The sequence below is a fragment of the Rhodamnia argentea genome, chromosome 3 (genome assembly GCF_020921035.1).
Source record: "Rhodamnia argentea isolate NSW1041297 chromosome 3, ASM2092103v1, whole genome shotgun sequence".
Taxonomy (NCBI): domain Eukaryota; kingdom Viridiplantae; phylum Streptophyta; class Magnoliopsida; order Myrtales; family Myrtaceae; genus Rhodamnia; species Rhodamnia argentea.
Window position 1 is genome coordinate 5,931,328 of NC_063152.1, and position 12,941 is coordinate 5,944,268.

The 12,941-nt window shown below is 41.4% G+C and overlaps 2 protein-coding genes across 6 annotated transcripts in view; both read left to right on the forward strand.

The window, feature by feature from the left end:
- LOC115727874 (cysteine-rich receptor-like protein kinase 44) overlaps positions 1-12,941 on the forward strand; it is a 268,503-nt gene that overhangs the window by 148,933 nt on the left and 106,629 nt on the right. For 2 of the 5 annotated variants that reach the window (XM_048276938.1, XM_048276939.1), the window contains exon 3: positions 3,102-3,229. The exons of 1 other annotated variant lie outside the window; for it this stretch is intronic. In XM_048276938.1, the coding sequence (XP_048132895.1) occupies positions 3,102-3,229 (128 nt within the window). Of the gene's footprint in view, positions 1-2,789; positions 2,833-3,101; positions 3,230-10,710; positions 10,726-12,941 lie in introns of those variants that run through there. 2 more of the 5 variants (XM_048276937.1, XM_048276953.1) reach the window with 2 other exon arrangements.
- Positions 1-12,941, forward strand: part of LOC115733802 (cysteine-rich receptor-like protein kinase 29) — a gene marked incomplete at its 5' end in the record, with an annotated part of 226,285 nt that overhangs the window by 136,523 nt on the left and 76,821 nt on the right. The gene's annotated exons all lie outside the window — the stretch shown is intronic.

Here is a 12,941-nt window from a genome sequence, read left to right on the forward strand (position 1 = left end):
TTAAGAGGTTAACTCAGCCTTTTTTTTTTCTTTGTAGTCTTACACTATTCTCACCTTAAGAGGGACATAAATTTCAATAGTGCATCATTAATATACACGTGACTTATTATTACCTGTATAAACCTAATTCATGGGACCGCCAATCATATAGGTTAGGTTACCATCACTATTGATTTTCTTCAGCTGGCTTAAGTCCCATTCCCCTCGATGCATATAGTCAGAGGACAGCCAAAATCACTTCTGACATTGCATAATCAATGGACATAATTCAATTTCTATGCAATTGCTTTAACTCATCACTTCTCAATTGGACGTATCTCTATTTTTTTTTATTGAAAGTTCCATTCTTTGCAATTGTTATTGCCACTTGTAATCGGTTTCATTCATCTTTTCAAAAACTTGAGCAGTTCTCAAATTGTCAAAATAAATATTTTCATCTCCTTCTCCATTTAGAGGGTAGGAGGATAAATTATTATGTTTTTATGCATATGCCTAGTGGCACTTGAGTCCACAATCCATTCTTTTGCATTGACCACAATATTGGCATGATAAATGACCGCAGTAATTATGTCATCAAAATCAAATGCTTCAACCAAGTCAACTTTTGATTTAGCTGGATTGTAATTTTTCCCGTAATTTTGTTTGGCTAATTTCCATACTATAATATTTCCATCAAAGTGAACACTATGGATTTGAAAGTTAGCATCATAGTATCTTTCTAACACAACGAAATATCCGTTAGATAAAATGCCTTGTTTATATCACAGCGAGGTATCCCATAGAGTGGGAAACAAATAGCCTTAAGCAATGCATCTATTCACACTCAACTTGGTGACAAAAAAATGAGCACTACCAGAGTCATATCTCGAACAAAAGCACCAATTAGTTCTTCTTATGCGAACGACAAACTCGGCAGGAGAGTCAATGCTTTCCTATTATAATCGCAGAAGATGGAGACTTTGTAGAAATGAGTTTTTGCTTTTTCTATTAGAGTCGATGCTTCCTCGAGACCTCAATTTCTCGCCGGTGGTCTTATTATACTTGCAAAAGACAGATAGGCAGTAAAAGAAGTCAATTCTTTTTCGAGACTCCAACGTTGCCCAATGATGGCCACCCCTATATAAAATGATTCAACATATTTTGTTTCACACTCTATCGATAAGAGGATTCATATTGTCTAGGGAACGAGATTGTTGAGTAATACTTCTATCAAAGAGTCACCCGAAACACCCGCAAAGGGGGGAAAAAAATGGATCCTCCAACTCTCCTGCTGTTGCTTCTCCTAATGTTTGCTTCTGCCATAAACGCCCAATTCCCAGCCACCTACTGCGGTTCGACCGGCAACTTCACCGCCAACAGCACCTACCAAACCACCCTCACCACCCTCCTCTCCTCCATCTCCACCACCAGCTATTTGTCCTTCTCCTACTCCTTCTTCAATGCCTCTGCCCTTGTCTCCGGTGCCTCCGAATCACTCTATGTTTTCGGCCTCTGCCGTGGTGACTCCAACGCTGAGGACTGCCGCTCCTGCCTAGATGACATTGCCTCTGATATGCGCCGGGTTTGCCCCCTCCAGAAGGAGGCAATCGTCTACAAAGGGAACTGCATCATCCGGTACTCGAACGCCTCGTTCTTTGGTGCAGTCGCGACAAAACCCATGTACGTGGCGGGAGCCCCTGCCAACTTTTCAGACACATTCGATGCAGCGATGAGGAAGCTCCTGAACAGTCTGGGGGCAGAGGCGGCGGGTGGCAGCTCGCTGAAAAAGTATGCATCCAGGAATGAATCAGCGGGGGCCGACCTGGTCAACATGTTTATGCAGTGCACGCCGGACTTGACAGAGCAGCAGTGCAGCGATTGCCTGGGGACAGGCGTCCAGACGATCAGGGGCTGCTGTGCCACTTATGCTGGAGGACGGGTCATGGTGCCGAGTTGCTTGATCCTGTGGGGGACCTATCATAACTTCTTCGACTCAGTTAGTCAGCCAATTCCGCCGCCACCGGCACCGGCACCGGCACCGACATCACCATCACATGAGGCAGGTGTGCTGCCTCCACCACCAGGTACGTTGGCTTTTGTTCAGGAGTTAGGTACACGGTGTTTATTCCCAGGTTTTAGGTGAGATTCACAAAGTCAATTGTTCATATGAGCTTAATCTATATGCTCTATAAACCATACGATTTTCATTTTATTGATATGTGCTCCGGAGGTCATGTAATTTTTATTGAATAAATGCTTTTTGGCGAAAAAGAAGGTATCGGTTAATCAATATTTTCGGAAACAAAGATATATTTAGGCTCCATTTATTTCGCCGAAAATGTGTCATTCTTTAAAAATGCCTTGGAAGTCATTTTTCACAATGTTTACCTATATTTTCCTGAGACCTGAAAATAAATTGAAAAATAATTTTCGTCGTTTGGAATGAAACTCACGAACGCACTGAAATTGAAGTCGGAAAGGCAACCGATTGGTGGGATGACAAAATCCTTAAATCCGAATAACTTTTCCTTTGGTTATCGGAGAATGGCGCAATTTATATTTCGCATCGTGATTTGGGGTGCGCATCTGTTCTTGATATAACTGTGCAACACGAGTTTCGTTTCCACAGTTGTGATGGCGCCTTAGTAATTTCTCCAAAGTATTACTCTTTTATCAGTGAGCAATGATCATAAACTTAATGTGCCTCTGCCCTTGCAGTTGGAAAGAGCAAATCGACGAGGACTGTGATGATTGCTGTCGTCACAAGTGTTTCTGCTCTACTTGTCATCGCCATTGTCGTGCTCCTGAAAGTGAAAAGGAAGAAGAAGGAGCAGCCCAGACAAAGTGTTGAAGGCGAGTCTCTATCCTTTTGCATTGCAACAGCAACTGTTCATGAGGTTAAGAAAGATCACGAAAAGTAATGACTATGCTTTTGCACCAGCAAAGTAGTAAGAGCTGCATTGCTTTCTACAATTAGGCCAAAAACTTTATAAGGGCTAGGGTACAGGGTTTATTAGTAATGCCTGCAGGTGCAATTATATACACTAAAAGTCTCTGAAACTTTCATTATGATGAAAGGATAACGATGCTCGCTCTGAATGACCGTGTTTTCATCTTTCTAGGTGAAGTTGTGCATGAATTTAGCAAGGCGGAGTTGCAGCAATTTGATTTCAGCACTATCAGAGCGGCAACGGACAACTTCTCTGATTCCAAGAAGCTTGGACAAGGCGGTTTTGGTGCTGTTTACATGGTAATAATCAACAAAGCATCCCCTTTACTCTCTTGTATGCAAAATTTAAGCAACAAAATAGTAAACGATGACATCAATCTGATACTCTTCGAAATGCTTCAAAGTACCAATCGATAATCACATGGACATACTTTGGTGAAATTTCAGGGTCAGCTCCCTGACGGACGGGAATTCGCGGTGAAACGGTTATCACAGTATTCCAGCCAAATGGAAGTTGAATTCAGGAACGAGGTCATGTTAGTAGCTAAGCAACAACATAGAAACTTGGTCAGGCTGCTAGGTTTCTGTCTGGAAGGAGTCGAACGGCTTCTCATTTATGAGTTTGTGCTCAATTCGAGCCTTGATAAGTTCATATTCGGTATGTTTCTTGTGAAATAAGATCCTCACAAAATGTTTAATTGACATCTTATAGAATGTGATTCCACCAAAATGCGTAGATTCCCGGAAGCGTGCGAATCTCAACTGGGATAAGCGTCACAAGATAATAATGGGTGTCGCTCGAGGGATGCGTTACCTACACGAAGAATCTCAACTTCGTATCATCCATCGGGACCTCAAAGCCAGCAACATTTTGTTGGACTCAGACATGAATCCGAAGATATCGGATTTTGGTACCGCGAGACTGTTCGAGGTGGATCAAACTCATGCAGAGACAAAGCGAATCGTGGGGACTAAGTAAGTGCCACGACCTCCTAGAGCTAATGATTACCAAAACAACAAAGCAGACTGTAGAGCTAATATGGTGAACTTATTGTGATGCATAGCGGATATATGGCACCGGAGTATGAGATGAACGGAAAGTTCTCGGACAAGTCAGATGTATACAGTTTCGGGGTGCTGGTTTTGGAGATTGTGAGTGGTCGCAGAAACAATCACCGCATCGGCATTGACATGGAGGACCTTATAAGCTACGTGAGTATATGAACATACCTTCCCATTTCGCATAGTATTTCGGGGACGAATCAGCTCAATGTTTGTCAGATGTTGCAGGTTTGGAAGAATTGGAGGGAAAGATCAATATCGAACATCATCGATCCCTCTATAACTTCTGGTTCGAACACTGAAATTGTGAGGTGCATCCACATTGGTCTGCTATGTGTCCAAGAAAACGAAGCTAGCCGGCCAATGATGGCCTCGGTTTGCCTCATGCTTGGCAGCCACTCGGCCGCTCTCCAAGTGCCGTCGAGACCCGCATGCTTCATTCACGGGGCCGTCGTATCTGATACGTCATCCACCCAGGATTGCAGTTCAAGGGTATCTGAGGCTGAGAGATCAAGAAGCGAATCAAACCAGTTCTGAAAAAACGAGGCCTCTATGACCGAACCGTACCCACGATAGCCTTAGAATATGGGTAGTCAGCGTGCCTTAGAATATGGGTAGTCAGCGTGCCCTGCGAATTGCTTTTTGCCTTTGTCGTGGTTTTCGCAGCTTAATGTTTCTAATTTTGAGGAGTTATATGGCTTCAATGGCTTGGGATTAAATCCAGATTCATAGGATGTTGGAAGTGAAGGGTATGCAGAAAAAGTCATGCCTTATACACATAAACATCAAGCACAAGCTTGGTCTCCGACCCGAAGATTCTAGATATGTGGTTATTCATACAATCAATTCTCCGATCGCATCCGATTGTAATTTTATGTCTCTTCTCATAATTTCTGTGTGAATCATTGCAACATATGAGAAATCTGCAGTCCAGAACTAAGGTTCAATCTCACTTGATCCATAACCGTCGCATCTTCGAAGATTCGATGTAGATCCTCGAAAACCTATAAAATCCCCAGTTTATTAATTCGGGTCCAGTCAAGTATTTAGTCTTTTCATTAAGTTTTATGCACCGAATTTGTTGAGTTTCTGTCCTGTGTAATGGGACTGCTTCTTTCCTTGTCCTATGATTTAATCGTAGTCTTGATTTACTACTGCATCCTACTTTTTCTTCAATTAGCTTGTCATAGGAGCATTTATTGTCTTGATGAATCAAAAAGTACAATTATCCTTAGCTTATGTTAGGTTTTAAATAATTGTTATGGATGTATGGAGGTACTTGTTCTTTCTTGTTTGGCATTCTAAATATGAACTTTGAGATTGCGTTGATATTAACTTTCCTGCATAACTGTTAGGTAGGCTTAAAGCTAATATGTATTCAATCAAATCGAAAATCGAAATTGTTATAGTTTGAGTAGAAAATAGATGACAAACCAGTTCAAATTATACTATAAATACTCCCAGAAATTACTTTTTAGAGTAGTGTTCAAGTGATAAATGGAGCCAATTTTTATGCATCGAACTAAATCTGTTTTCCGATTTAGTCAAAGACGTATTATCTATATGAATGCCGACGCTAAGAGATTCGTGAGGTATTAGTTTTTAAGAAATAGCTTAAAACAGTTATATTGAGTAAGAAATCGAACCTATAATCATAAGTTTTTTCAGATACAAATTCCTAGTTATTTTACAAAATTAAGGTTCTCCGAGGCCTAGCAGTTGCTAAGACATTAACTGTTCATGAGACTTGAGGAGGGAAAATTGTGCAAAAAGTCATAAACCTATTGTATGGCAGTCAATTCCATCCTAAACCTTTCAATTGTGCCAATTTAAACCTAAGCATTTCAATTATGCCAATTCAGTCCTACATCTTTTGATAATTTGTCAACTTAGTCCTAAATCTTTTAAAGATATGCCAATTTAGTCATTCCGGCTAATTTTGGTCGAAATCGCTAACCTGATGGTCTTGTGAACACCTGTCACGCCTCAATCCTCGAGTACGTAGCATCCGTGTCAAATCGTCCCTCGAGTCATAAAGGATAGCGTCACGAGATAGGCCATCAACCCACGATACTTTACTATGCATGCGGAAACGTACAATACTCCTACACAATAAAAGAGATAGGGATAGAAAAGCAGAAGTACATTAATTCAAAAACATTGTTTCGTTACAATTTGTCCTATCCCAATAGGGCAATACACAAATTGGCTCCATACTTCGGAGTGGGTAAGGTTAACTCGTATCTACTCCGAACAAGAGACTACATCGCCCTCATTCTCAACATCAACTCCCAAGGAAACCATAAGCTTCATTACTTCGGGCTTGAAAATGTTACCCATGACGAGGTGAGATATAATCTCAGCGAGTCAAAGCATGAGCTCGGCTAGAGCATTGATTCATCCAAAACATTCCGCCCATCAATTATATATCACATAGCAATCAATTTCAATCGTAGGCAACTTACCAGCTAGGATACCACACGTAATGCAACATGAATAGAGTATAACAATTATATCAGACCGATTCAACTATCCAGGCACTCAATCATTCACGAATCATCACATCATCATTTAGACATTGGACACCACACGAGGTCCATTTGTTATTAACGACGATCGGCACGATTAGCACGTTCAACTCACACAATTGGTGAGGCTCACACTACAATTAGTAGTGTCATCTGGCAGGACTAGGCATTATCCCATATTCTCTTGGCGACAGCAACTACAAGCAATGTATCTAGTGCACCCAGCACGGCACGGCGAGTAGGCATTCCCATAAGGATCATCGATCCATCACAAGTTGCAACCGACATCCGACAATCCATGCATTCTATCTTGGAAGTACATAGAAGGTCGTACAATTGACAAGTCATATACCCCGTACTAGTGTCACAAGAACTTGACAAGCTGGCATCATCACTCCGTCACATGATCATTCACTTCATCCGACAGCCATTCAATTCTTATCTTTGATTATAGTCGGATGCTTACATAATCGTGCTCAAGGACTCGGCCTTCGGCCATTTTCATGCCAAAACATGCGGTTTGAGTCATGCGAGAACATATGAATACATAATGTTATCTACCAGATTTTACAAGTCAATATAGGGCGAACAACTAATAAACGATCATCCAATCCAACCAATAGCCAACCAAGTCGGTTAATCACATAAGCAACCCGGATGATCAATCAAACAATCAATATAGACGATCGATTCAAGCAAAGCCAAGCATACCGATATGAGAAATCAATCGAACCTCACTTATTTGCACTCAATTCATGCATCATTTCATTGTTAACCAATCCGATTTATTAGTTGAATGTATGCTCATCTCTAGCCTATCGTACGCTCGCGATCAACTAAGAGCAACCGTTCAATCAATCAATCCAATCTCATTTATCCATAGAACCCTAGCTAATCAAACCAACTTAAACAATTAGGGCCATTTAACCTAAACCAAATGTTTAACCTAAACCAGCCCTAATCGAACTACCTAAACACCTAAAAATCTAAATAAACTAATCCGAACGTAATTAGCGACCTAACCAAGGATTAGAGGTCGACTCACCGTTAATTAGGCGAAGTAAGTGCGACGACGATCCTCGAAAATCTTAGGCACGAACATCGGGTGCGGTTTGAACCACGGGCCTAAAATCACGGGCGATGGGCTCAAACTTCTAGCCCTATGGGCCCAAAGGCTTGAGATCGGGCCCAATTACACGGCCCAAGATAGATTGGGCCTTGGCCCAACTCGTCGGCCCACAAAACAAGCCCAACTAGGCCCGGCCCATACCAAAAACAGGGGAAACGGGGGAATCGGGGGCTGTTTCGTGATTATGGTGGTTGCTCCGGGGTCCGACGGGTGGTGGGTGGCTCCGGCATCGATGGTGGAAGTGTAAGGTTGTCGGATAGAGGCTATGGTGGTCGGTGGTGGCTCACGGTGGCTTGAGGGAGGCGGAATAGCGGATGAACCGAAACCGGAGCAGAGTAGGGGAAAAACAGGGGAGGCGACACGGCTTCGATTTGAGGGCTGTTCGGGCTTCCACCGGTGTCGAGGCTTCATGGGGTGGCCGGTGAAGGTCTGATGGGGTGTAATGAAGTGTGTGGTGGTCGGAGATGGCTGAGGAAGGCGGCGAAGTGGCTGAAAACCAAACTTGGACAGAATCGAAGCAAAATAGACCAAGTATCCCCGACCAACTTCTGTTCAGCACGAATTTGTGAATACAAAAGGGGTTTCTTCAACAAACAGCCTCCAGATTTGAGTTTTCCTTGATCTTACAATCGCATAGGAAAAAACAGAGCTTGATTTGGCCTCCGGATGAGCTCAAACGAGTGATTTCTTCTCGGGTGCAAGCAGAAAACCGAGAGAGATGGAGTGAGGTGAAAGAGGGATAATAGAGGGAGAGAGAGAGAGAGGCAGTTGGGAGAGGATATGGGAGAGAGAGTGGCCGGCCAAAGAGGGGTAGGTGGCCTTGACTTTTAGGGGCATAAGTGATAAGGTGGGCCCTCCCTGCATAAATACTTTGATAGAGACCCTAGGGGCATTTGAGTCATTTCTAAAATTGTCGAGGGCATTTTGGTCATCTGTCAAGCCAAGGGTAGTTTAGGCAATTGGCATTTCTACAAAGGGTATTCTCGTCTAAAGTCAATCTAGTTTGGTTAGGACAAAGTTTAGGCTCAAGAATTTCAATCCTAAAACGAAACGATCAATCAATCGAACCCTAAACGACTTTGATCGACTATTCAAGAAATTCTCAATTTCCATTATCTAATCCTCGAAAATTCAATCTCAAGCAATAAACTAGAATCACAGACAATCCATAATCTATATTCTATTATAGAAAAGAGGTTGAATTTCCAGGGCGTCACAACACCGACTATTCTACATGGCATCACTAACATGGACAATTTTTGCAAATTTTTTAAGTTTTCGAATTTCTTTCTTTTCTTTTTTTTTTTGTACTTTTCCTTTCTTTTCTTTTCTTTTCTTTTCTTTTTCCTTTTTACCTCCACAGGCCATTGTTGGCAAGGCCTTCGATCTCAATTGAGGACCACCCTTGCACAATGTGGTAAGGGCAGCCATCACCCGAAGCTAACGGAGGGAAAATGAAAAATGAAAAAGCGAAGAAGAAAAATGAAAAAATAGTAAAAATTATCCACGCCAACACCTGTTGTGCCAAGTTGGATGGCCAACGTTGACCAAACAGAAATATTTTCGCCAAAATTAGCTAGAATGACAAAATTGGCAAATCGTTGAAAGGTTTAAGATTAATTGAAAATTTATCGCTTAGAACTAAATTGACACAACTAAAAGGTTTAGAACTGAATTGTCGTTATATAACAGGTATAGGAAATTTTGGATAATTTTCTTGACTTGAGGATGACTCTATATGATCATCACCACTCCGTACAAAACAACTACATCAACTCACTAGTTAATCAAATAAAATGGAACTAGTGTATTATCTTTATTTAGAAAAAATTTATACGCATATAATGTCATAGCCATAAGAAAAGATTAGAGATGAACATGGTTTCGGGATAGAATCGGGAATTGGACGACAAGACCAGTGGGAACTGGTTTAGTTCCAGGTTCTAGAGTATGTAGGACAAGTTCCATGTTTCAAAAATTAGGGAATCGGTCCCAAGCGGTGGAATTTGAAACAAGTTTTTGTGTTTTTTTTATTCAAAATTTTTGCACTATTCAATCCTACATTTTTGTGTAATGATTAAGAAAGCCCAAATGGCATGTGAAGAACAATAAAATTTTAACTTTTTGTCTAATAGGATTCTGCAAATCTCATGTTGATTGCTCTGTAATTTCTTCAACACAAGAGGAGGTCAAAACTATTAGAGTAAACGGCTAGGTTACAGTTCATGTTGAGCGAGATCGGGGTTGCCACGGATTCCTTTTCGGAAAGCAATAAGATTGAAGAAGGGCCATTTAGAAAATTATATTGTGTAGCTGGAATTTTTTTTTTATTATGTTTTTTTGGGAATCACATCACTACATGGAGATAAACATTGTTTCTTGCAAATGAAAATTTGACTGTCGGGCACTCTTGAAAATGGACAATACATTGCTGTGAAGAGGCTTGACAGGTATTCTGATCAAGGTGAGCAACATTTCAAGAATGAGGTCACTCCGATGGGCGGACTTCGGCACGATAATCTAGTTAAGCTCCTCGAGTATTGCTTGGAAGATGGGGAAAGACTTTTTATTCTTGAGTTTGCACCCAATGGTAGCCTCCAAGGTTTCATTTCTGGTATGAACTTGGATGTTTCAATTTGTCCCTTCCATTTCGCTGATAGTTAATCTATTGATTGGACAGATTTTTGCGTCAAACCATTTGGCAGTACTTTGCATTCCACATAGAACGATTCAAAACTTAAATGATCACTATTTTGCAGATTTAAACAAACGTAGGTTGCGAAGTTGGGAGAGGCGTTTGAGTATAATAAGACGAATCACTTGAGGACTTCTTTACCTACATGATGGTTCCCACTTTAGGATCATACACCGTGATCTGAAGACCGGCAACATTTTGGATGAGAACATGAATCCCAAAATTACTGATTTTGGCATGGCAAAGCTATTCCTTTTGGGCCAAAGAAGAGCAAATGCTGCACAAATCGAAGGAACTTCGTAAGTTTGAAATAAACCTACCTATGGCTCCTTGGAATGTTTCTTGGAAAGTATACAATGAAAACAAGCACCAATTTGAGTTTTCCAATTGATGATTCTTGGATCCTTTTGTTTTAGTGTAGCAGTGGCTTTATGGCTACTGAATATGTAGAGTGTAAAGAGATCTCTGCAAAGATCGGTGTGTATAGCTTCGGCTTAGTGGTTCTAGAGATCACCAGTGGCAAGACGAATTCTGTTGGAAATTAAACCAAATTCATTAAGTATTGCCAAGGTTTCGATGAGTCCATTAGACTCCCAAGGTGCATGCACGCGCTAGTGCATGAATCAAGAATTTTCTTTAATGCTTTTTAGTCTCTCCAATTGTCTTTTAGAGTTACAATGTTTTGATTAATGCATTTAGTTGTTCTTTATTTATGAGTCGTGTAATTGAAGAGTCATTGTATTATGCCTATATAAAGGCTTGTCTTGTAACCATTTGGGTATGGGTGAATCGATTGTGAATACAGTATATTGAAAAGCCACCTTTTGTCTCCTCTTCCTTGTATGAACAAAGTTCCTTTGTGAGTGCTTGTTGAGTGCCCCATAGTCGACTTCTCCCAACAAATTGGTATCAGAGCTTCGGGGTTTCGTGATTATGGCATCAACAAGCAACCTTCCTTTTAGTATCCGAGTCCTCACCAAAGAAAACTATGGGAAGTGGGCTTCCGGAATGAAAGCCATACTCGGCGCCCATAGTGTGTGGGATCTCGTCAACAATGGCTATGATGAGCTAGATGAAGATGTTGCGTTGATTCAAACTCGGAGGAATGCGTTGGAGAAGACTCGTTCGAAAGATCGACTTGCGTTGTCAATCATCTTTCAAGCCTTGGATGATTCCATGTTCGAAAAAGTCTCGAATGCTACTACATCCAAGGAGGCATGGGAGATTCTTCAAACCACGCACCAAGGTATTGAGAAAGTAAAGAAGATTCGTCTTCAAACTTTGAGAGGCGAATTCCAGGTAATTCGTATGAAAGAATCTGAGTCGATTTCTGATTATTTCACAAGAGTTTTAGCTATTGTGAATCAGATGAAAAGGAATGGCGAAGATGTTCCTGATGTTCGTGTTGTCGAAAAAATCCTGCGGTCATTGGATAAGAAGTTCAACCACATCGTCGTCGCTATCGAGGAATCAAAAGATGTCGATTCTATGACGGTCGATGAGCTCATGGGTTCGTTACAAACCCATGAAGAAAGACTAAAAAGAAATAAGCATGAACCGGTGGAGGAAGTACTCCAAACTCGGTTGTCGATCCGAAATGAGAAGGAACAAAGACGAGAACCTATGCAAGCCCGAAGCACTAATCAAGATCAAGGTCGTGGTCACTTTCATGGAAGAGGTCGTGGACGAAGCAGAGGGGAATTTGCTCGCAGATAAGGTGGCTACCGGAATCAAAGTTTTGTTCGTGGAAGAGGGAGAAATTCGAGAGATCAACGGTATGATAAATCTAAAATCCGTTGTTATCATTGCAATAAACTGGGTCATTATGCTTCCGATTGTTGGCATAAAGAAAGTAGTGGAGCGGATGAAAAGGCAAACTTGGTGAATGATGCCAATAACGTTCTTTTATTGGCATTCAAAGAAGATGGAGGAGAAAAGAGTGATACGTAGTACTTGGACACTGGAGCAAGCAACCACATGTGCGGAAGAAAGGAGATGTTTGCCAAGTTAGATGAGACAGTCAAAGGGAAAGTCTCATTTGGTGATAATTCCCAAATTCTTGTCGAAGGCAAAGGTACAATCCAGATTCGTTTGAAAAATGGTGCACTTCGGTTGATTTCTAACGTTTATTATGTTCCAAAAATGTCAAGCAATAGCTTGAGTTTGGGACAGCTTCTGGAGAAAGGATATTCTGTGCACATGAAAGATCTTAGCCTTGTGCTAAGAGATCAAAATAATAGGTTGATTGCATCCGTGAAGATGTCGAAGAATAGGATGTTCACTTTGAACATCAAAGATGAAATGTCTACATGCCTTCAAGCATGTGTAGACAATCCTTCGTGGCTATGGCACTTGAGGTTCGGCCATCTCAATTTCGGCGGACTCAATATGCTCTCTCGCAAGAAGATGGTGTATGGCTTACCGCATATTGATCATCTCGATCAATTATGTGAAGGGTGTGTTATTGGCAAGCATTCTAGAACCAGCTTTTCGAAGGAGTCGACGTATCGGCGAAGAAGCCACCGGAGTTGATTCATTCGATGTATGTGGTCCGATCACTCCTGTCATACGAGAATCATCGATACTTTGTTACGTTTA